The sequence below is a fragment of the Lonchura striata genome, chromosome W, assembly GCF_050655825.1.
Source record: "Lonchura striata isolate lonStrDom1 chromosome W, ASM5065582v1, whole genome shotgun sequence".
NCBI classification, from domain to species: Eukaryota; Metazoa; Chordata; class Aves; order Passeriformes; family Estrildidae; genus Lonchura; species Lonchura striata.
The window spans coordinates 11341392-11367197 of record NC_140743.1 but is presented as its reverse complement, the minus strand read 5'-3'; the positions used below and the strand labels follow the sequence as shown (position 1 = coordinate 11367197).

Below are 25806 nucleotides of genomic sequence, written 5' to 3'. Positions count from 1 at the left end.
ATTATCGGGAGCAAAACCAGTTAAACCTATTTAAAAACCAGAAAAACCAGTTTCAGCACCCCAATGGAGGAACTCTCACAACGAAAACCGCATTGCTGGACATGGATTCAGATGTCACAATTGTTCCCTCGTTTGCATGGTCTGCAACATGGCCTCTGAATACCCTGGAGACACCAGTTATGGGGGGGTGGGAGACGTGCAAATGACTCAAATTAGTAAAACATTCTTAACAGTGTGGATTGATGAAGATGCACGTCTGTGTTCAGGTGAGACCTTACGTGATGATTACAACAATCTGGCTGCTGGGACGGGACGCATTGAGCCAGATGGGTTTCTGTCTTACCAATGAGGGTTTTTAGCGGTGGCCATTGAGGGACAGCCAATCCTAAAATTAAAATGGTTAACAGAAACCCTAATCTGGGTTGATCAATGGCTGCTGTCTAAAGAAAAGCTTGCCCATGTCAATGAATTGGTTGATGAGCAACTGAAAAGGGGGCATATCATACCCTCTATGAGCTCCTGGAACACACCCATTTTTACAATCCCTAAAAAATCAGGAAAATGGAGGTTATTACATGACCTCCGAGCCATTAATTCCGTAATGCAGGATATGGGACCCCTGCAGCCCGGCCTACCCTCGCCATCAATGTTACCTGTCAATTGGCAACTGTTAATTATCGACCTAAAAGATTGTTTTTTCACAATCCCCCTGCACAAGGATGACCGTGAGAAGTTTGCCTTCTCAGTGACATCCATTAACAAGGCAGAGGCAGCAAAGAGGTATCAATGGGTTGTATTGCCACAAGGGATGCGAAATTCTCCCATGATGTGCCAACTGTATGTTGCCTGGGAGCAAGCCCCGCTGAGAAAATGATACCCACAGTATTTTATCTATCAGTACATGGATGATATTCTTATAGCAGGAGAACATCTAGATACAGCAACCCTGCTACCTGCCTTACAGCAACAATTACGAGAGGCAGGCCTTCAAATTGCTCCTGAAAAAGTCCAACAACAAGCCCCATGGAAATATTTGGGTATACTTATCACTGATGCTCAAATTTGGCCCCAAAAATTAACTATTTGTACATAAATTCTGACTTAATTGGATGTTCAAAATTAATTGGGGACATACAGTGGATTCGTAGTACTTGTAGCATAACTAATGAAGACCTCGAGCCCCTAATGCCATTATTAAAGGGGGGAAATCAGGCCAATGTGCTGCACGAACTGACTGAAAAACAACAGAAGGCTCTGACTCAAATTGCCACAAAATTGGGTAATTCCTTTGCAGATCGTTGGTTCCCTACTTTACCATTGCCAGTGGCTGTGCTGAATAAAGTAAAACATGTGATGGCTATACTAATGCACTGAGATGGCCAGGCTAAACAGCCACTACAAATGTCGGAATGGGAGTTTTTATCAATTAATTTGAAAAAAATCCTTGACCACGCAAATTGAGGCTATAGTAAAAATTGTGATCAAGGCACGGAAGCGGACAGTGGAAATTGCAGGAATGGAACCCCAAAATACTCTTCTCCCATTAACAAAGCACTATTTGCAATAGTCATTACAGAATTCAGATACCTTACAATGGGCATTGTTGAACTTTCCAGGTCTCATTGGCATTCATTTTCCCCCTCATAAGCTTTTTTTCTTTGCATCAACAGGTGGAAGAACTACCTTGGCTATCAAGGCAACCTGTAGAAGGCCTCATGGTTTTTACTGATGCCACTCGAAAGATTTCTAAAGCAGGTCTTACTTGGCAGTACAAAGGCAAATGGCTCAGTGAAATCCTTGAGGGGCCAGGAGACTCTTTACAGGTTCTTGAGTTATGTGCTGTTATCAGCGTGTTTAAAAAATGGCCAAATGATCCCGTTAACATTGTTTCTGATTCTCTCTACGTAGTAGGTGTTGTTGAGCACATGGAGCAAGCATTACTGAAGGAAACTCAAAACCGGCGGCTGTGGCAAGTCTTTTTGCAACTGTGGCAGTTACTTAATTCTCGCAAGCAGGATTATTTTATTACCCATTGTCCTGTGTTGACTGTATGATGCTTTTATCCCCAATTGTCTGTTCTGTTTATGCTGAATAATAAGTTTTGCACCTTTAAGACTTGTTCCAGGAGTGAAGGGGGGGAGAAGAAGTGCGGAGTTTGTTTTCAGAAACGGCACTCACTCCTCCACGTTCCTGCTCCTGGACTGTGTTGTCTGTGGATGGACAGACAGCGAGACAGAGCTCTCCTTTGCTTTTAGTTAGTTTTAGCTAGCTGAGGCAAAGAAGTTCCCTGGACTGGGGCTTTTCCTTTTCTTTGGACCTGCTCAAACCTGCTCTGGACTGAACACCCAGAAGAGCACCGTCAGCTTGCACCTGTGGCCCACCAGGCCTGGCCTGGGCTGCGGCATTTCCAGCATCAGAGGGACTGATAACAGACTGAGTGAGCCAAACTGCAGCCCGGGGAGGGGACTTTGTGAGTTTGCCTCTCTTTTGGAGCGGCAAGAAGTTTTATTGTTTAATATTGTTTAGGTTTTCTTGTTTAATAAACAGATTTTTCCACTTTTCTCCAATGAGATATTGTGAAAAATGCATATTTTATGATTGGCTTTTCGCAAATGTTACAATGAATATTATATGTGTAATGTTAGAAAGTTATGCTGTATTAATTCTCTTACGTAGTGTGTTAAATGTAGTTTTAGGTTACAACATAATGTTAAAATAGAAACTCTGCAATATAGGATTTGTTACAAGCTCAAGCAGGAAGATGAGATAATCAAGAAACTCTTCACACAGAGATGTCAGCAAAGGGGGCCCATAGAAAGTTACAGCCTCCTTATCAGAAAAGACAAACATTCTTCTACCTTCTCTCCGTCATTGTGGAACCAACAGGATTAAGGAGAAGAAGTTGACAAAAACCAGAAAAGTTCTTAATTTGCAAGGAATTTATGCATCATGTATGATATATATGAACATACAACAGGCTATTGCTTTTAAGGTCATTCCTTTGTTCACAAGGTATGCTTTTCATGACCTGGTGTCTGAGAGCATCTGGACATCCGTAATTCTTTGCTTTTTATTGTCTTGTAATTGTCCTAACTCTAAATTTTATTACTCTAATTGTATTACTATTTTTATAATCATTTTATTATTATTAAAATTTAAAAATTAAAAAAACCAAGTGATTGGCGTTTTTCATAGGTATTTTTTCTCAAACCGGTTGGGGGGAGGGGTCGATTGAATCTGCTTCCTAGAGGAACCCCTTTGGGGGTTCTCTCCCAAATTTGCCCTGAACCAGGACACCCATATACAGAATCACTCTGGATTGATGGGAGGCCTGGCCTTAAGAAACGAGAAAGCTGACCAATTGGTGGCACCACTTTGCGCCTCTGCTTCTCCTAACATTGATAAGTTTGCCCAGGCCAGAAGGGCTCACGAGTTTTTTCACCAAAGTGCAAAAGTTTTACACAAACAACTAGGAATATCGCTGCAGGATGCTCAAGGAATTGTCACAACTGGTCCACAATGCCAGGGCATGATTGGCGGATTGGGTCCTCAGGTCAACCCTTGCGGCCTGGGCCCTTGCAGTTATGGCAAACTGATGTAACTATCTAGGCCCCATTTGGTCACTTTAAATGCATTCATGTAACCATAGACACCTTCTTTGCCATGGTTTGGGCTACTCCTATGACAAGCGAAGGGTCTTGTTTTGCTGTTCAACACTTGCAAGGCTGCTTTGCCGTAATGGGCTTGCTGCAGGAAATCAGGACAGACAATGGGCCAGGATATATAGCCCGATGGACCCAAGATTTCTTGGCTCGTTGGGGAGTGAAGCATAGCACAGGTATTCCATGTAACTCCACAGGACAAGCTATCATTGAAAGAACACATCAGGTACTGAAAGGACTGCTTGATAAACAAAAAATGGGGGAGGATGGGCTGAGTCTACAGGACAGAGTGCTGAAAGCAGTTTATGTTATGAATCATCTATGGTTAGTAGGTAATCGTAGTGAACCACCAGCAATAACACATTACTCAGGTGTGCAGCAAGATTCTGAATTGATACAGCACTGACCGAAATTTTGTTTTAAAAATCCTATGACATGTTTATGGGAAGGACGTGCAGATTTATTAATGCGGGGTAAAGGTTATGCTTGTGTCATTACAGACAAAGGACCCTGAAGGATACCAGCGAAATGGGTTCGCCCCAGGCTTGAGAAGGACACTCTGATCTCTAATATCACCAATGAACCAACAACCACCGCTACCTGAAAACATCAATTGCCCTCAGAACTGTGAAAGCTTCTGCTATCCTTGGGTGAGATTAGAACGTGTGGGGTGTGGATTAGATAGGTGATATCAGTACAAAGGAGGAAGCTTCCAGAGGTGTATTGAGTGCAGACATAGGCACTCCCAAGAATTCAATACCTGGGTGATGTTATCCCAAATGACAGGAACAACGGTTACTTCCCCTGAAACCTGTCAAGAGGCGCTGAGCTTAAGTCTCAGGAGCAATTGGGGCAGGCTATTCAGTAGTTTCATAATTGTCTTGGTTCGACAAGACAGGAGTCTGTGAAAGAAGGCAAAGCCTCCTGTGCAATGGAGAACGGCAAACCCCCCTCCCTCTGAATTACCAGGATCTTTAAATTAAAAGGCTCTCAGGCAAAGATATGGGAGTGGGAGTAACAATTCTTTACTAGGAGAAAACTAGACAACAATTTAAAAAGGCAAATGCAATCGGTACAAACAAAACCAGTGAAAGAAAAAGTCCAGAACCTGAGGGGTGCCAGTATCAGTTCCGCTGGGACAATTGCTTCCCTTGCAGTGACTGATGAATTGTAGCTGCAGTGGTGATCTTTAGAAGGGTATAGTTTTCCTCTGAAGATCTGGTGGCAGTGGGGCCAGTCTTCCTCTGCGCCGGGGTTGCCTCTGAGCTCCGCTGCCGTCGCCTCCGCGTGCGCCGGCTGCTTCGCTGTGAGTGCCGCCGAAGAGAGAGAGAGCTGCTTCTCTGGGAATCCCGCGAAGAGAGAGAGAGCGAGCTGCTTCTCTCGGAGTCCCGCCCAGAGAGCTGCCTCCTCTCCCCAAAAAGCTACCCCTTTAAACAACAATAGAGTGCTTGGCTTCCCCCCTCTGGGTGGGACCCCTCACGGTGTTACATTTACCAGCCCTGCATTGGATCAGTCAATGGTGTATAAATAAACCATTGCCTCTACAGGGCAAACCATTGTCTCTGAGAGAGATAACAAAAACCTGTCCAACCGGTTTGCCTTCAACAGATGGCAAATGGAATACAAGCTTATATTACAACCCAGGACAATAATGAACGCTGAAAGCTCGAGCAAAAAGAGAGAGAGAGAGAATAAGATCAAGGCTATTAAATGTGGGAAAGAAATATTTATCACTGGGACTTGGGGAGTTAGACTGGATCAGTGGGAACAAGCAAAGTGGAAGTGGGTGTTGGGGAAGATGAAATGGGAAAGCCTTACAAATATGATTGCCTAGCAAAGGATTTGGAAAATACAGAGACTGTGAGTGAAATTGAGATGAGAACAAGCTTTGATATTTCAGACCTTGGTTGCTAAGCAACTGGGGAACAGTGGAATAGCTAGTAGAAGGTAGCTCCCTTTTTTTGACCCACGGACGGATCCAAAGGTCAGATAAAATGTTCTGTCTCATCCCTCAAAAATGTATAGTGTATCCCTCATATTTAACCCTCCCCTGAAGTATCATGTATCTGTAATCCCATTGGCACCCACTTTGAAGCCCCCTTGATAAGGTGTACTTGGGAGACCAGGGCCCCCCCTCTCTCTCCTTCCCTCTCTCCTGCCCCTTCTCCTTGCCTCGCTCCCTACCCTTCTATCTGCCCTCTTGGACCCTCTCTTGGAACTCTCTCGCTATCTCTCCCTGCCCCCACTCCATGGGGCCTGCTACGAGCTGCGGCTGGCAGCTCCAAGCAGGGCCCCACAATAAACCGTATATCATAAGACCTGACTTCAGAGATCTCTCATCTCCATCCATCCCAACCGTCCAGGGGACCAGCCCTTGCCACAGGTGGGAAGAGAAGAAACAGAGAAGATAGACTAGGAAAAGGGTGCAAAGAGCAAGAGGCACTGTCAGTTTGGATTTTATCCCTGATCTCATAGGGGAAGGTTTTTTTACCAATTATCAGGATGAAAAATAGTCTTAAATTAGATGTGCGGGTTTTTGGGGGTCTCCCTCTGTTACTTGTAATATGTGGCAACATCTGTAGTACAGGTAGTAGGAGCCGGAGGAAAGCCATATGTGGGAGAAAATAGATCAAGCGTGGATAATCGCTGGTGTAACATAACCAGAGGTGGTACAAAATTGGACATATGCAGAAAGTTGGGGATTAGGCCAAATGGCGAGGGCTTCCAAGCAGGTATGATAACACAATCACTGAATGAAAGTGGACTAGAGCCCCAGGAACTAGACCTGTTAGGATCGGTACCTGGGAATTATTGCTTGTTTTTAACTACTTTTTAAACCCCAAATCAACTGATATGAGCAATGTCCTAGTCCCACGACCCAAAAAGAATAGTGTCATCCTTAATCCCAATTCTCCATGGTATCAGAATGTGATCAAATATTGCCACAATTGGACTTATCCTGGAAGTCCTGGCAAAAATGTGACTGTAAGAAAGCTTCCATCAGGTGTCTTCGTAATCTGTGGGGATAGGGCATGGCCCGCAATTCCGAGTAATTCATTTGGTGGTCCTTGTTACTTAGGAAAGCTAACCACATTTGACCCTAGCATGCACGAAATGCTGAATCAGACTATTTGGAGAGTGGGACATAACAAGAGAACTAAAAGAGCAATCACAACCTTGGGACCTGATTGTGACAATCACATAGAGTTTTGGGGCACTCCAGCATGAATAGCATCATTCCTTACTCCAGGTGTTGCTGCTGCTCAAGCTTTGGCTACGTGTAACAAGCTGGGATGCTGGACAGCCAAACAATTAAACATAACTTCAGCTATTTAAAATCAGATGCTCACTGATATAGATAGTATTAGACATGGCACACTGCAAAATAGAGCCGCTATAGATTTTTTGCTATTAGCACATGGGTGCGGGTGTGAGGATTTTGAAGGAATGTGTTGTATGAACCTCTCCGACCATTCTGCATCCATTCACAAGAAACTCAAACAATTAAAGGATAACATGAGGAAATTGTCTGTGAATGACTGGGGTTTGGATGAGTGGTTTGAGGGATGGGGAATAACTGGATGGTTGAAAGATATTGTAAAGGGAGCTTTATTATTACTATTAGTTATTGTTATACTGCTTTGTATTATTCCATGAATAATAAAATTGGTGACTTTCTTGGTAGAAAATACAGTAAAAAGGGTTTGGCTGATGCAAGAAGAAGAAGGGGGAATTGTAGCAATGTATTTGCACAGCTTAGGCCACAGCGTGCTCCAGACAAACCGCTTTTAGTCATTCCTATCGGCACCCTCTGGAATTTGTCAAGGTTACTAAGACATAAATTGTGCTAAATTAAGAAAGAAGAGGCTGAGAAACAAAATGCCAAGACCACAAGAACTAGATAAAGGAGGGCGGTGAAGCACCTGGACTGTAACTAATCACATATCCTGAAAAGTGCATGCAGAGCGCATGGACAAGATAGAGGCACCAATCAAGAAATGCGTGATCAGCGTGTGCAGTAGTGTTAGAATGTATAACTAGAACATAATATAAAAAATAAAGTGGCTTCTGCTTAATCATATTGGTTAGTTGTCCAGGTGTCCTGATCTCCCGCACAGTAACAGCAACAAGATTAATAGACAAGTACACAAAAAAAGAGGATTATTAACATCCTAAAAGGCGATCACCGACCTAGGCCTCATGGCCCAAAACAAAAGACAAAAACGCCCCCCCCCCCCCCCCCCCCCCTGCCGCGGTGGACTACACAGTACAGTACCTGGAAAGCTAATTAGTCCGAACAGGAGCTATCCTGCCAAAACAGTGTCTCTCTCGGTTGCAGCAGTGGTCCCGATGCAGGGGGCTCCCTCCCCCCGGGGTGGTGGTGGTCCAGGCGGCAGCCCTGGTGGGCACTGTGTCATGTGGCGGGGCTCTCGGCAGCTGCAGCGGTAGCAGCAGTTGCATCATTCTGTGGCTTCAGCAGCGGTTACCCCTTTTTGCAGCTTCAGCAACAGTTACCACTTGCTGCGTGTTTAAGGAACCAGTCTCCCCTTTTCCCCAATGGAGGTAAACCCTGCACAAACTTCTGGTGGCTCGCCGTTTTCTGCTGAAACCATGCTCCCGCCATGATGTAGGTGGTATGGAATTAAACAGTGCTAGAAACTCCACCCCCTCCTTTATTCTGTACCCAGGACAATACCACAGCAAAAGAGAAAACCCCAGAGAATAGTCTGTTTTACCCATGGCAGGAATCAGTCAGTGAGTGATCTCTACCCATCCTTATGTCAATTCATGAACCTTTGCATATTTCCTCTCCCCTGTCCAGCTGAGGAGGGGAGTGGCCGAGTGGCTTCAGTGAGTGCCTGGCATCCAGCCAGGGTCAAACCACCACACACAGTACTGTCCATACTATTCCTTGTTTTAAGAGGAAAACAAACAAAAAATCCCAATCAAACAAAAAATAACCCCACACAAACTAATTTGCTGTTCAAGACCTCTGATTCATATCAGTGAAACCTATCAAGCCCAGATAGTTGTAACCTGCAACTTCTCAAACTAAGAGTAATGTACTGGGAAAGCCTCTGAATTAGGACGACAGTGCCAAATTAACTCACATTGGAAGCATTGCTTTAACTACTTACGGTCTTGAATTCTACAGGTATCTATGCTATTTTCCACAATTCTGAACAAAAAACCAAAATAGTTTTCTTATCCTGTTTAACACCACCACCACCACTCCCCCGCCCCACACTGTTCAGGTTAAGAAAATCCTTTGTTTCCATTTCTGTGGTCCATATGTTCTTCATAAAAGTTTGAGGAAACTGTAAAAGTCAGATCAGTAAAACAGTGGCAAGAAGAAAGACAACTAAATGCTCATATTTTAAATTCAAAACTATTAACCATCTGTTGCAGATTAGCACTTGTCTAACCCCAAACATCTTGTTACCTCTGAGATGGGAAACATGCATGTTTATGAAAATTCAAAATTTTAGAAGCATATAATGTACTTGGGCGGGTGGAGGAAAACAAAAATATATATAGCTTATTTAGCAAGTTTGCAAAAGTACAGAACACAGTTTGTAACAGGAATGTAATTTGCCAGGTAGAAACAACTTGTAACAGAATACGTAAGAATTTAGTTGCTAGGTAAAGGCCATAAAGATAAGAAAACTCAGTAAAGCAAGACTCAGGTATTGTTGAAACCCATAAAGCAGAACCTTTTGCTTAAGGAGCCAGCAAGAACCAGGCTCCTAGTTTTGGCCAGGGCAAACTGACCTGAGAGAAAGCCAAACCTCCACCATGCCTGCCCAGAGACAAGGTCAACCAGCAAACACCCGAGGAAGACCTCTTACTTCATCAAGAAGACCCCTGCCCACGACCCCCCAGGGGGCATGGCACCACAGAAGACTAATTATAATATGAAGTGCAAGGAGGCAGAGAGTGAGCAGCGAATGAGCGGGCAGGGAGGCGTGAGCTTGGGGGATCAATGTGTATTTAAACCTGAAACCTGTCTTAGCCAGGTATACATGTCTCTGGTGGAAATATCTCCCATGTGTCCCAGCTGGAATAAAACATACGTGCTTTAAAATTTTTAATTGTAAAGTCCTTATGCTGCAACTCACGTCCTCCTTCACCATCATGTCCTGTTAGATGGTGCTAAACCTATATTTAACCTCAATGTACTAGCCTACTTGCATCAGACTCAGAAATCATATATCCTAGCTGTTGAAAGGAATTAAACAAAGAATTTTGTATTTTTGCCTAGCTTGGTAGTTTGTTTTTAGTTGTTTCTATAGTTTGCCTAAATATCGTAACTTTCATTTTATAATTTAGTTTTACTTCCTTGATTTTGCTTAAACTTTGTAACTTTCAATCTACAGCTTAGTTTTACCATATAACCGCCATTCGTATCTTTGGTTTAATTGCTATTTAGACTATTAGTTCATAGTAGAACATTGATAACAAGGGACTGAGAAGATGAGCAAACCTCCCCAGCTGTGGCTTGATTACAGTGCCCTAAGACCTTCAGAACACTAAATAAGTAGAAACCTGTCAAGACGAAAGACTCATAAATTTTGCCTTGCTGAAGCTACTTGCATGAATCTCATGTTACCAAGATAAGAGGTGAACAAGTCAGCACAGATGGACACCACATACACAAGCATGGACGTTCAAGCAGAGGACATGATGAGAAGGACGCTGGAATCATATAAAACACCCCAAAACCCCAAAAATAAAGAATGCTGTTCCAGCCAACAGACAGTAGATGACAATCTTCCTCCACAAAAACATAAAGGACCAAAAATCCAAGAAATTTTGAATTATGTACCTATTATGTACCAAGGGGGACAGACTTTGAGTGTGGCTTGGGGAATTCTTTGAATATTACAATGTATAAAGCCCCGAGGGAACAATGCCTGAGCAGGACACCCCCAGCACGTCCTAGTACTGAATAAAGGAATGCTTTCTTCACAAATGATGCCGTTAAGTGATTTTCTTTGAATCACTGTACTTTTGCACTTCCACAACTTTACTTTCAAAACATCTGCATTTTGAATGCTAGGAGTCCAAGCCACAGGTGGATTATGTCTGTATTGTAGAAGCAGGAGTTAATTGCATGCTTTTAAACTATTCTTTTATCTCCCTGTCTCAATTGTCATCCTGGCTTTTAGACCTCTGTGATTTACCTATCTTTTCATTTCCAAGTATTTGAAGTTTTCCTTGTGTGGGAAACCACAGACTGAGGTATTGTTTATTTAGATATATATAAAGGTTAGGAAATGGATTTGTGAGAAACCACAGACTGAGGATAGGAAACGGAGTGTGAGAAAATACAGACTGCTTACAGACTAAGGTATTGTTTAGGAAATGAGGATACGCAAATAGCCTGTGGACACAGCATTTGCAAGATAAGAAAACCACAAACACACCTGTGGACTGACGATACAAGATAAAGATAACCACAATTAAACACAGACTGCTTACGTAAACAGAAGGAAACTGCAAGATAATCCAGGAATTAGTTTAAACAAAGGAGACCCCTCAGGACTTCATGGAAAGAATGGAATAAAAAGAGGGCTGTTTGGACGAATCGCCGCGGCAGGGAGGGAGCTGAGACTCCCCGGTCGCCCAGCACTGTCTTTGTTCATATCCTACTTGCTGTAATTAATAAAATTCTAATTGGATTATGATCCGTTGTGGAGTAAATTTATAACACTTGGAAGTGTCAACACTTGAAAACATATTTTCACATTTCTCTCAGTTCTAGAATTGTCCCTGGTTTTTAAATGTGAATAAAGTCCTATCTTACAACAAGAAAATCTACTGGAAAAGCCTAAGGGATAGTTTGAGTAATTTTGCCCACTCACTTTCACTGCTGTGATGGTGTAAAATAGTTGGGTCTTGGGCGTTCTCCCCACCCCTGCACCCTCCCCCTACCGTCTGAGGGGCAGTGGGATTTGTGCTAAGATAAGAACACCAGGTAGGAATTGCAGGAGTAACTGTCTGAATGCTCGCACAATTAACGCATTACAGAGATGGGGGAGCTTTGATGATTGTGATTGACTTTGGTAGACATCGGCCTGCAAAGGGTTTAAAATGCTCCTTAAGAACGGACCAACTGGTCTCCCGTCATTGCGGGCAGCTTCCGGGTGGATCCCTCCCCCCTCCCCAGCAGGGACAGCTGCAAGGTACATCGAGCCCAAAAGATGTGAAACACTCACTTTTGGATGGGTGAGTAAAAGCACTAAGATCTGGTCACATATGTATATAAAATCCTAAAGTAGCTCCATAGATGCTTTGTTATTGTGCATTCTGCAAGGCCAAAGACTGTAAACCTGTATGTTTCTAGCTGAACCTGCTGATATTTTAACCCTTTACACCTGCTCATACTGCATTGGCAACATTTAGACACTGTATTAGCAATAAATCTAATCATAATCAGCCACATAATCAATGTCATACTTCTTGCACCTGGCCAAGAGTCTTCTCTCTACTACTCTGCCACACCTGGTTTCAAAAATACCTGGAAGAGAATCTCTAGTAATCTCCCATAACAGCATTTTATATTTAGCTTGTTACTCCAAGAACCCAGTCTAGAAACATGGCATTTTTTCCCACCACAAGTCCATGATTTATAGGCAAACTTAAATCCTTCCAAAGGAAGATTTATTTTGTTCTGCCCACCTCTATGACAATTTCTTTGTTTGGCTTTCTTTATATAAAACCCACATAACTCCATGACTTGCAGAAAAAAGGCATATTTAATGGAACAGCTTTTTCAAAGAGACTACTCTCATATTTGATATTTAATATTTTAAAATAATGTGCAGTAACCAAGGACCTACAGGTATTTCTGTCAAAATATACTTGAAGTATATGATACTGTTAAAATTGTAATTAGCCGGAAGAGGGCAACTGAAGTAATATGCTACAAAATGTTTTATTAGGAGATATATTATTAATAAACATTTTTTTTTAAAAGAAGCTGCTGAGACACAATCCCGGCTCAATGAAGTAAAAAAGTTAACCATAACCTGCAATAATCAACATGCTTTTTAGGCAAATATCATAGTCACATATAAGTTTGATATGTAACAAAAGACAGCAGTTAGAATAAGAGGTCCACATAAATATAATCACAGCAAAAAGGACATAAGTTTTCACTTTGAACAATGTGTCAGGATAATTGTCTACCAATGCAAAGATATTCTTTGTGATCTGTGCACCACTGTAAGTCATTCTGTTGCAGTCACATGAAGCTTCATCTCCTTAATCTTAAAATACATTTTTGTCTACTAACATTGGAAAAAAGGTCCAAAAGGATTCAGGAATTTGAGGGAGAGGAGGAGTAAAGAGGAAAGTGATTATTCATTTCCAATGTAGAAAAGAATTATTCTCCTTTATGCATCTTTCCCTGTTCTAGTCTTAGTGGCACAGGTAAATTTTACATACAGCATATTTGGTTTGTTAAGAAACAGTATCAAAAACATCCTAAATTTTACACAATATATGCTCACATTATTATTACTGCACAAACCTGCTAGAAATAGTTCTCAGCAAAACTGAAGTAACTCTTTGCATCTGCATAAACACAAAGTCTTTAGGTTAAAGTGCATCAATTTAGAATTACATTTCATAGCCACTATTAAATGAGTATGCTGAAAAAATTTGTAAAAACAGCTAAATACACTTCATCTCTTACTGGAAAATACATTCACATTGTGAGACTAGAAGAATATTTTTGGATGTCATCCTCCTCAAGAATATGAGTAACTTCACTCCTATTTACTACAAGAAAAAATAAAACAAACTTACCTTTAACACTTTTTCTGTTAACATCAGCTCCTTTTTCAAGTAAATACTGAGCAATTTCTTTGTGGCCTTTGTAACATGAGATCATCAAGCATGTATGCCCATGACGGTTTGATACTTCCAAGTCTGCTTTGTGCTCCACAAGGTATTTTACTATTTCCAAGTGACCATCAAAACAGGCTGCTCTAAGCGGAGTTGAATTTGTTAGAGTTGTGTTGTTGACAGATGCACCATGATCCAACAGACACTGAACCACCTTCAAGTGTCCAGCAGCTGATGCTGCCCATAATGGTGGAGCGCCTTCAATGATCTCACCATCAAAATTAACCGAACCACCAATCTCTATAGAAGCAGAGCAATAATCCAACAAGTATTCCACCATGTCAACGTGCCCATAACGGGCTGCTATCAAAAGTGGTGTGGCACCGTTGGTTTTTTCTGACATTAGTAAGGCCACCTCTTCTCTGGTTTTGCTTGCCAGTAACTTGGAAAGGAGACGCAGCTTGCCATCACGAGCTGCATTGAACACTGCTGTCTTTAGATCCATTTAGTCTGTACCTCTATTTCTTGAAGGATACACACCTGCTGTGAAAAATGCATATTTATGATTGTCTTTTTGCAAATGTTACAATGAACATTATATGTGTAATGTTAGAAAGTTATGCTGTATTAATTCTCTTATGTATTGTGTTAAGTGTAGTTTTAGGTTACAATATAATGTTAAAATAGAGACTATGTATGTGGGGGGAGTTTTCCTTTTAGGAATGAGATACTCGCTTCGAAGAACACCTAAATCTTCCAAAGGAGAGGAATTTATGGCTTCTTATCAGAAGAAGCTAATTTCTTCAGGCCTTGCTCAGACTCGAATACGTCAGGGGACTAAAGGAAACAGCTGATATACAACAGAAAGAGTTTCTTGTTTAGAATAGAATGTATGCATAACCATGAAGGATGTATGAATATGCAACAAGTGTATTGGTTTAAGGGTGATTCCTTTGTTCACAAGTCATGCTTTTCGTAACTTAGTGTCCGAGAGCATCCGGACATCCGTAATTCTTTGCTTTTTATTGTCTTGTAATTGTCCTAACTCTAAACTTTATTACTCTAATTGTTTTATTATTTTTATAACCATTTTACTATTATTAAACTTTTAAAATTTTAAAAACGAAGTGATTGGTGTTTTTCACACCTGCCCTTTTCAGAGTCACAAACAAAAGCTTATTGGAAACACACAGCCCCAACTTTTTCTCAGATCAGACATGATAAAACATGGAGATGCTGAACAAGGCCCTGACAAAGCAGAGGCTTCACTTGACAACTACAAAAGAAAAAGTTCTGGATGTTTTTACCTTCTACTTCTCAAATAAGTATGTACAATTACATTTTTCTACAGCTATACTCAAACAAACCACTGGCTGTGGTGCACCAACATCCAGCTGCCGTTCATGGGACTTCCCTGGACTGCACAGTATCTCTTAAAGGAAGATATTGATCAGGACGCCAGATCCTAGAAGTGTGCTATGTATACCATTTGCAGGAAAACACTTGCCCCTCACAACATAACAAACCGTACACTTGTATCAACTTCTGCTTTTAAGCACAGCCTAAGTAAAGAACCATGAGCCCCATCCCCTCAGATCCTCTGCGGAGCTCTATACACACAAACACGCTCGTCCCCATGCTACCTCCACCCTACTGGCGAGGGAGCAATTTCAGAGCCTGATCGGAAAAACAAAACACGTCCTTGCCACAGTCATGTGATTTAGTATCAGACACTGCTGAAACCCCGATTTTGCCCTTCCATCACAAACACCCTCAGCCTGCCCAAAGGCCCCCACCTCCAAACCTCCTCCTGCAAGACGACGCGATATTTGCCTCCCACCCCAAAGCTGCCTACCCCCACCCCCGCCCCCTCCCCCCACCCCGGATTACCCCGTGCCTCTCTTCAGATCGTCCCTTTATTTTCTACCTCTAGTCCAACAACCACCCGCCTCCCAAACCACCCTAGTCCCCAAAAACCTCTTCCCAGCTCCCTCAGAACCACTCCTCACACGACCGCTGGGACAGGGCAGCCTCCACCGCCTGCGCGGAGAGGCGGCAGCAGTGGCACTGCCGCGCCGCCCACAACAGGTGGAGAAGGACCCAAGGGTGCGAGCTCCCTTCCCAGGACACCACCGGGTCTCTCCCACCTAAGCCACCTTCACATGGAAGTGCCCGCCGCCTCCCCCACTCCATCCAGCTCCTCCACGACAGACCAGTCCCCACAGCGACGAGCCTCTACCACCAACCCTACACTCCGAAACAGAGGAACCTACCAAACACATCCCGGCCACCACTAGGCCCAATGAGAAACACGCCTGAGCGCCGGAGGCGGGAGGTGGGACTACGCCGTCGCTCAATCTACGCTAAGAGTGGGGCACTGCTGGCGGAAGGTGGCGATGCGGTAGCTGTCCTCTGGGGGGGGGGGGGGGGGCAGTGCTGGCCCCTCACACCGCCCTCTACTGTAGCGCGTGCGGGCTGGCAGAACGCAGCGGGAAGGAGGTAGGCTTTGATTAGCTCTGATATGTGGGGATCAGGTACGGGTGGTTCTTTTTCCCCAGCCCGTGTCTTCTTTTCCTTTCTCTAGAATAAAACAAAGGGCAAGGCAGCGCTAGAGCGGAGTGTGCACCGGCGGGGAGGAATGTCATAGGGGTGAGGGGACAGCGGGGGTGCACGGTACCTGCCTGGAGAGGGGCGCTTCCATGAAGAGTAGCAAAAACCCGCAGGGCTCCAGGAGGAAATCCCTCATGGCTGACCATGTGTGGATCTGCTGAGCAGTTCCGGCCAATAAACCCATCCCCTGCAGCGGGATTCAAAACCTGCCCTGTCTGGAGAAAGAAAAGTGGGTGTTTCCTCCTCAGAAATAGATTGGTTTACTGCTGAATTGAAGGGGGGGGGGTGTTAATTCGATGCTCCATTTAGTGGGAGAGGCGGCCATGAAGGTCTGCAGAGCCTGCAATTTGTAGGCAGACCTTCCCTGCCCACCCGTGCTGTAGGGCAGGGTGAGAGTCTGGTGTGGGAGCTTCAGTGCCCTGCTGTGCCTGTGGGGAAGGATGGGACCCCAAATGCCCTCATCACAAAAATTTGCAACTGGCCCGTGCTGACTGAGAAGACAGGACACAAAGTATAGAACTACAAGGGTAAATATTTCTTCCTGTGCATGAGGTGTCCCAGACAAATTTGGGCACTCCAAATGTGGTTTTACACAGGGTTCTTATACCTTTGAAACATTCAGATACAACACAATTTGACAAATCACTAACATACACACACACTACCCATTAATAATCATAGTAGAATTTTGTAAAGCAACTATATTTTTGCAACATTCTTGCTGCTTGTCTCTTGACTCAAATGTCCCTGGAGTCAGTCTTGCTAGTTACTTAGCTATGATGCCAGATAATGCTGGGAGGGTTTCAGACACACGTTAGATAGCGGCTAGGATGCTGGCATTATCTTGATCATCCAGGGGTATTTTTTATTCTTCATGCACAGCTCTAAGCTTCCAAAAAGCAGTGTCTTTATTTCCAGGGCCAGGCTGTCCATTAGATTGTTTTACTTAAGCACGAACAATACTGAAGTTTCCAATAAAATTCCACTACCACATTACAGTGTATAATGTGAACTAGAATAAAAATGTGAGTGTTGAATAGTGGGGTGCTGCTGCCTGTTATCTGTTCCTAACAAACCTCTCCTGTAGAAAAGCAGGTTGGGTTAACATTCAGGCAACGCAGTCAGACCCCCACACCACTCACCACAGCTGGCTCAGTGAGAGAGGCAAGAAAGGCTCTTTTTGTAAGGCTTTATTCCAGCGAAGTACATCACATGAGGCTGAAGGGAACCCAGCAAGAAAGAGAACAACCATGTGGTGCAGGCAGCCTAAGAAGGGGAAGGGGTGGGGGGCAAAGCTAAGGGCAGGGCAAAGGTCTTTAGGGGAGGGGGGGCAGCCACCAGTGGTGCCAAGCCAGTGATGGGACAGGGAAAGGGGAAACCAGGGGAGGTCCACGTGAGAGTCTTCCCCCCTGAAATGAATAGGGCTTATGCCTTAATTAATGTTTAGCTCTTTCTTGAAAAAATCAGCTGGGCAGGGGGCCTGACACCCATCAGTTTTTCAACATCATTCAGTGTTTTCACCGAATGCACAAATTGCACCTCCTGGTGTCGGATTGTCCGTTCCAGAATTTTGACCCCCAAATACTTCCAAGGAGGTTGTTGCTGAACCTTTTCTGGAGCCACCTGCAGCCCATGAGCATGCAAAGCATCGAGAAACTGAGGCTGAATCCTCAGCAGCTCCTCCTGAGTGGACGCAGCCACCAGGATGTCGTCCATATAATGATACGGACGTGCATCAGGGAACTGCTTGCGCACTCCAGACGAGGCACGAGCCACGTACCATTGGCATATGACTGGGGAATTACGCATCCCCTGTGGCAGAATTTTCCATTGATATCGCTGTGCGGGGCTCATCATTGTCAACCGCCAGCACCGTGAAGGCAAATTTTGGTCTGTCATTGGGATGCAAAGGAATTGTAAAGAAACAATCCTTCAAATCCACGATGAAGATCGGCCAGCCTGCAGGAAGCATGGTAGGCGATGGCATGCCCACCTGCAATGTTCCCATGCCTTGACCTTCCGGAGGCCCTGTAACAACCTCCATTTCCCAGACTTCTTTTTGATGCAGAAAACAGGGGTGTTCCAGGGGCTTTTGGAAGGCTCCAGACAACCCTGGTCCAACTGTTCCTGCACCAAATTTCGAAGGGCAGTCAGTTTATCTTGAGGAAGGGGCCACTGGTTTTCCCAAACAGGTGTATCCACCAGCCACCGTATAGGAGGTGTAGGACACTCCTCGCCCTTCGCTGCAGTGGGCCCCATCAAAAACCCGTCCCGATGCGCACCCCCCACGCAGACAGAACATCTCTCCCCCAGAGGTTATCAGGAGAAGAAGTAACATGAGGCCTAATCCAAGCCGTCTGTCCCTCTGGGTTTGTGACCAGCACGGGCCGCTGGCTCACATAACATCGCGCTGTTCCTCCCAGGCCCGCAACAGACGTCTCCGCTGGATCCAGGGGCCAGTGTGGAGGCCAGGCAGCGAGGCAGAGAACCATGACATCAGCGCCGCTGTCAAGGAGCCCGCGCAGGCGGATCTCTGACGGCGTCGCACCAGGGATGGACAGGGTACACAGCATCTCGGGACGGTCTTTAGTCAGGACAGCGGTCCAGTGAACTTGAGGCGGTCCAGTGGATCCAAAACCGCCATCCCCTCTTGACCGGTCAGCTGTCCCACGTGTTTTCAGCCTAAGCTGCAATACACGTTGGCGGTCACGAGATGTCGCTATAGGACACGTGAAAGCACGACGCGAGCCACCCGCTATTTGCAAGGTAAAGAAGAAAGTTTATTATCCCACTCCGTCTTTTATACTTTCCCAAAGGTGACATTGGATTGGAGAGTGAATGGGCCAACTCTCCAAAGACATTGGACAAACCACTAGTACATCAAGTGTTCTCCAACCCCATAAAAGAATGTAAACAATATGTTGTTTACAGAAATTGTGTGGGAAAGTTCTCCAAAAGAATGTAAACTCAGAAGGCTTTAGAAAGTCTTAAGAATCAGGGTGACGGTGTGTTCTTGAATTATGTAGGCACTGGCTAAGCCTAATTTGTATGACTTTTTGCACTATTAGTGTGTCATGGCATACATTTATGGTAACTGATAAAAGAGCATAAATGTCATAGGTATGTGGTGATGTATCTACAATGTGTATTATGAATAGTTGCCATTGATCCTATTGTCAAATATAGCAATATGTATATCAATAGTTGTTAAATAATTTTAAGAACTTTGGTGGTACTAGTGCATTTTGATGTTTGTCTGTAATATGCATTTGTTAGGACTTAATATCTTAAAAATATTGACTTGAAGGTAGAAATAAAAGATTGTGAATGATAATAGGTAAAGATGAAATAGTTGTGACTTAAGGATGACTATAATTTTTAACAAGTACAATATGGTCTTCAATAAAATTTTTTTGTGAGGTTGTATTTTTTTAAAAATCAACTGGCACCTCAAATACAACTTAAAATATGTATATGAATATTTTTAAATTTAAATGTTTAATTTGCCCAGCTAACACAACATTCTGTCATGTATTGGTAAAAACACTTGTAGTTTTGAATCTTTTTCATCCCAGATCATGTCTTGAGTGGCAGCTTCCAAAAGACCTTTCTAGTGTTTCAGAGCTCTGCTGTGAGTGAGGTAGCATGGACTTGAATATACCCTAAACTGGCTACAGTAACTGGTGGCTTAGCCACAACCAGATGCATATGGTTTTGGCTTTATCAGTAAGTGTTTCAGAAGTGTAGATGGCCTGAGGAGCCAGTCAGTATTTGTTTCTGTGTTGACAGCTATAGAAAAGTTTTTACTAGGCATCCAGCAGAGCGAGATGACTTTTATAATGTGTCTGTATATTGGCAAGCTAGTTATATGCATTTGTCTGCTTTTGCTCTCTTAATCTTAGGAATTTAAAGATCTCATGCTTGTTAGTCTGGAGGTATGAACAGTTTTAGCATAATTTTTTAAAAAAGTAATTTTAGTTAATAAACTGCAGTTGACAAACCAAACTTTTAATGCACCTAAATTTGGAAAAAAAAATGTCTGTTCCTGTGATTGGAGAATTTGTTGGTCTCTGTAGAAACTGTAGTGTGGCCAGACCCGTGTGTTGATCAAGCTCCTGTCACTGATTTAATTCTCCATTGTTGACAAAGATTGCCTAGGGTATTTGAGACTGAAAATCACTTCCTATTAAGACCTGATTTTAGTTTCATGAGTATTGATCTAACAGATAATTTTGGGTGCTGCTTTGTGGGGAGTGTCTTCCTCAGCTTTTCAGTTTATTTTGATGCCCTGTTTAGCTTTTAAGACAAATCACAGGCACCTTTTAGGGACCAAATTGAGTTTTACTGGCTAAACACTCTAATGTAAAAGGTAAACTGCACATTCTACAGATAACAGCCTGGGAGAGGAGGGGAGTACATTAGGAAAATGTACTAAGACAAGTCTAAGCTAAGTTGTTGAAATTAGGAGACTGTATACCTACAAAATGCACTTTTCCCAAACATCAGCTGAAGATTTCATCCCTATTGATTTCTTTCTCTACCTACTTCAGTTCTGTTTATACATCTAAAAATCCAAAGAAAAGGCTACTGCAAATCAGTGTCTTGTTGTCATAGAAAAAAGCCTGCCAAAATGCAAATGAGAAAGTTTATGAAACTTTCTCTCTGAACTTTTTTAAAAGCCAAATCAGATGACTATGAATGTACAGAATCCTTGGAAAAGGGTTCTCTGACTTGAGGATGTGGAAACTTGCTGATGATATAACAGATACTGATGATCTGATAGCCAGTAAACCAGAATTTGCAAGGCTAGTGGTATAAGACATTTTAATTGGGGAGTGGGAGGGTAGGATTCTTACATGGGCGTGCTGTTAATTATTTTCATGTTAATGTAGTGGGAGGCTGAAAAGTTGGTACACCTGAATCTGTAGTATATATGAAAAAGAAGCTAGGTTTAAATTGTGTAGTTTTAAAAGCAATAAAAACCCCAAGAAGCTTTATTATGTTGGGGAGGACAGAGAGAGTTATCCGTTGTCCATCTTCCTGTCTCCCCCAGTGAACTACTCATGTATGGTCTTAAGCAAAACTTTCTCCTACTTAAAACATAGTAGTTTGACATTTAATTGTGGTGTCCAATGATTTCTTTTTAGTTTGCTACAAATGTTTTGCAGTTGGTTGACATTACTGCTTGCTGGAAATTTCACCACATAGTATGAGTGCCACCTGAATGCCTTTAGCATGATATTGCATGTTCTCTTCATAAGAAATAATCTTATTGTAAATGATAAGACTTATAAAACAAATGTCTGCATGTTGTGTGTTGAAGGTGTTAGCGTTCAGAAACACACATAATCATGGGATATGATTATATGCAGGTGCTTTTATTAAGAGCTCTGGGAATCAGGGGTACAGACCCAAATCTGACTCCGACATGGCTTTTGAGTTGAACGTATTTTATATTCTATCATTACATAACTCACATATTAATTATTAAACTTATGTTGTTCTATTGTGTACATTGACATGAGTTTCTTGTGATCTTTCTTAGGTCACTGACCACAGTTTCTCATGATTATTCTTACTATTAAACAGTAATTATATTTAATTACTAAACAATCATCACATCTAACAATTATATCAATTATCATGTACTAGCTACACAGTGCAGTTCTAGCAAGTACGAGTTCTCCATGTGCTTAGGGTGTTTATTTTTCCAGGGCCTACTAAGCTTATTTTTCCTTTTAACCCTAAATCCCCATGATTTTAAAACCATTTTACTGTCAAAGGCACTGTTTGGGTTTGGGGGCTTCGGGTTTTTTTTCAATTTTGGGAATCCTGAGCAGAGGTGGGGTTTATGTGCAACTTCAGAATAAAAACCTAATAAAGTACTAGAAATAGTTTGTCTGTGTGTATACATAGGCTTGACAAAATAACTCGGTCCCTCAGAATATTCTGGCAGTCTCTGAGGCCCCAGCTGATATGAAGGGCCTTTTGTGATGAGTTGTATTTGCCTCTATGTACAATTATTACCTTGGACCACTTTAATTAAAGGCTTTGGATGAAAGAGAGAAGAAGAGCTACAGTATAGCAGTGAGCAAGGCTAGTGTTGAGTTAGCACAGCTTTAATTTTTTTTCAAATCTTATTTTTTATTTTATATTATGGATAGAGATAGGGGTGAAGGAAATTTGATAAGGGAAGAAGGGAAAATATAACCACTTAAGTTGGCAAGCTTAGGTTTCTGTTTTATACTTGAAAGCAGATACAAAATTTCTCATGTGGTAGAGAATTCTGGTTTAAGTTTTGAATAATGAGACATGTCCTTAAAATCTGTTTAATTATTTTGGGTAATAATGTCAAGCATTTTGGTTTGTATAACTGTGTGGCAGCTGTGATGTTTTAATCAGATCTTGAATTTTTTTAACTTGTCATTTAAGCCTTTCATAGTTTCTAGATGTCAAAGCTTTTTTTTTTTTTTTTTTTTTTAACCTATTAATGGGATGATATCTGGACTGTAATTTGATTATAATTTATGTGATTTTTTTTCTTCTTTTTCTAGGAAACACTGCATTACATGACTGTGCAGAATCTGGAAGTTTAGAGATCATGAAGATGCTTCTCAAGTATTGTGCTAAGATGGAAAAGGATGGCTATGGAATGACTCCTGTCAGCCAGTGTGACAGGCCACACAAATATTGTGGACTTCCTGACCCAACATGAACAGACTAGTAAGACAGAATGTATAAATGCTCTGGAACTTCTAGGAGCAACATTTGTGGACAAAAAGAGAGATCTGCTTGGTGCTTTGAAATACTGGAAACGAGCTATGGAAATGAGATACAATGATAGGATTAGTATCCTGAACAGACCTGTACCACAAACGCTAATTATGGCCTATGATTATGCTAAAGAAGTAAACAGCTTAGAAGAGCTAGAAAATCTTACTGCAGATCCTGATGAGATGAGAATGCAAGCACTATTAATTAGAGAACGTATTCTTGGTCCTTCTCACCCAGATACATCCTACTACATTAGGTACAGAGGTGCTGTCTATGCAGACTCTGGAAACTTTAAACGATGCATCAACTTATGGAAATATGCTTTGGACATGCAGCAGAGCAATCTACATCCACTGAGCCCTATGACAGCCAGCAGTTTGCTATCATTTGCTGAACTCTTCTCCTTCATGCTGCAGGACAAGGCAAAAGGCCTGCTAGGAGCTACTGTCACATTTGATGATCTAATGGGTATACTATGCAAAAGTGTTCTTGAAATAGAGCGGGCCATGAAACAAATCCAGTGTCCTCCTGATCCAATACAGCTAAACAAAGCACTTTCTATCATTTTGCATTTAATTTGCTTGTTGGAAAAAGTACCTTGCACCTCAGAACAGGAGCATTTTAAAAAACAGACTATATATAAGTTTCTTAAGCTTCAGCCTAGAGGGAAGAATAACTTCAGTCCACTTCATCTTGCTGTTGACAAGAATACTACATGTGTGGGTCGCTACCCAGTTTGTAAATTCCCCTCTCTACAAGTTACTGCTATCCTGGTGGAATGTGGTGCTAATATAAATGTCAGAGACTCTGATAACAACAGTCCTTTACATATTGCTGCACTGAACAACCATCTAGGAATAATGAATTTTCTTATCGAGTCAGGTTCACACTTTGATGCCACAAACTTGCATAAACAAACTGCTAGCGATCTACTGGATGAGAAAAAAATAGCAAAAAACTTAATCCATCCTATAAATCATACTACATTGCAATGTCTTTCTGCTTGTGTTATAGTCAATCATAACATATGCTATGCAGGGCACATCCCTGAAAAGCTAGAGAAATTTGTTTTGCTTCATAGATAATAGTGTGCAAGCACAGAGTGCTGTTGTTGAAGCATAGCTTGGTGACAATGTTTTTCTTGTGCACTGTTGCAATATATCAGTATTCCTTTAGTTTGCTCCATCTTGCTCTCATTTTCTAAAGCGATGTTAGAATTGCATCTGCAGAGTTGGTTAACCAATATTTGAATATGCCATACATTATATTTTGTGGACTATTTAAAAATATAGTGCTATATTTAGACTCTTACAATTGTTTGCCATTGGTTTGTCTATTCTGGTCCTTTTTTCCTGTCAAGTGTTTAGGACTGAGTTGAATATTTTCCACTGATTTCTTTTTACTACAACTGTTGTGTGGATTTTATACAGTTGGAGGGTAATCTTTTTTTGGTTTTGCTTGAGCATTCCTACTTTTACTCTGTTCTTTTTCTATGGACTTGTTAACATTTGCAACTACCATAAGTGCTTTTTATCTTCTCTTGCACTGACTTAAATGTGACTGTGATGACCAATTCTATGCAGCAGTTGGCCAACTTCAAATTAAATGCCCATTTTGATTTGCAGTTTTGTTTGGAGCGCTTTTTGAGCATGCTGCCTTCATAGCATTACAAATTTTGGACCTACATATCTATAGCAAAATGCGGTGAACCTTGGATCAAGGGAAGAAATTATGATGTCTGGCTCCAGATCAGAAGGCTGAAGGATAGCTTTATTAAAACTATACTATATTACATTAATATACTATTTAAAGAGATTCTATAGTATTCTACATACTTCTTACTTACCTAACAAACTCGACTCTCTGCTGAGAGTCTGAGACACAGCTGGATCCGATTGGTCATTGAACCCAAACAACCTTCGCCAGAATCCAGTCAAGCAATCACTTCAGGTAAACAATCTCCATTCCACATGGGGAAAACAAAGAAGCAGAGATAAAGATTGTTTTCTTTTCTTCTCTCTGTGCTTCTCCAAGAAATCCTGAGAGACAGAATTATGTCTCTCTGTTGAGAGAATGTGAATGTCACATATATCACCTTTCTGAACTGGGGTTTAACTTTTTTATTCTAGCTGTAACTGATGTTGCTTTCCTGATGATCCTCTGGAAGTCAGTGCTAAGTTTGGGAGAAAAAAATATCTCTTCTTCTCATGTTAATCCACTTGAACTTTTAATCTGATAATTGTTCTCTCACATCATGCAGTTAGGGAAAGAGTATTCATCATGTACAACTGACAGTTTCCCTTTTGCACTAATGTCTTGCTTGTGTTGGTTATGTGACTAGATATAAAGCTTGTTCAAAGTTGAACCAGAAACTTAATTTTATATTTTATCTATTTCTCATTAGAGTGTATGCCATAGTTTAAATTTACAAATCAACTTCTTTAACTACAAAAGAAACTAAAGCACGTTGGTGGTGTGATTCTTATCAGTCCAGAAATATAGGTATCACCAGTATCATTATAACACAGGGAATGGCTGCATGGCAGAGTACTAGAAATTCTATAGCAGTGTCTCCCCTTCTTAATTTTAAATATGTGTATAAATGCATGTTTTTTCTATCTCTTATTATGTCAGCTGTACTTAAGAAAAAGCAGTTTGTTGTGTGAATATATGGGTCCTAATTTAACTTACCTATTTTTATAATATTTGCATAATAGCTTAACTTTTACAACCGAAAGGGCTCTTTTGTTTTGCAAAGAATCTATAAAAGAATTTCATAAAGGAGAATGAGATTCAGGTATTTAATATAATTCAGCACTTTACTGTTGATCAGTAGTAGAATTTATTATGGCACATAAGCCCTGCGAATGTCTAAGTGAAATTGATTTGTGTTGGGTAGAATATAGTT

The 25806-nt window shown here is 41.9% G+C and overlaps 1 protein-coding gene and 1 pseudogene across 1 annotated transcript in view; one reads left to right on the top strand and one right to left on the bottom strand.

Moving 5' to 3' along the window:
• LOC146763052 (protein fem-1 homolog C-like) overlaps window positions 1-14019 on the bottom strand; it is a 29531-nt gene extending 15512 nt beyond the window's left edge. Inside the window, 1 exon segment of the mRNA XM_085571132.1 lies at window positions 13476-14019. Coding sequence (XP_085427258.1) covers window positions 13476-14019 — 544 coding nt within the window.
• A 4759-nt stretch (window positions 14020-18778) lies between these two features.
• LOC146763051 (protein fem-1 homolog C pseudogene) lies at window positions 18779-23983 on the top strand (annotated as a pseudogene).
• The last annotated feature ends 1823 nt before the right edge of the window (window positions 23984-25806 follow it).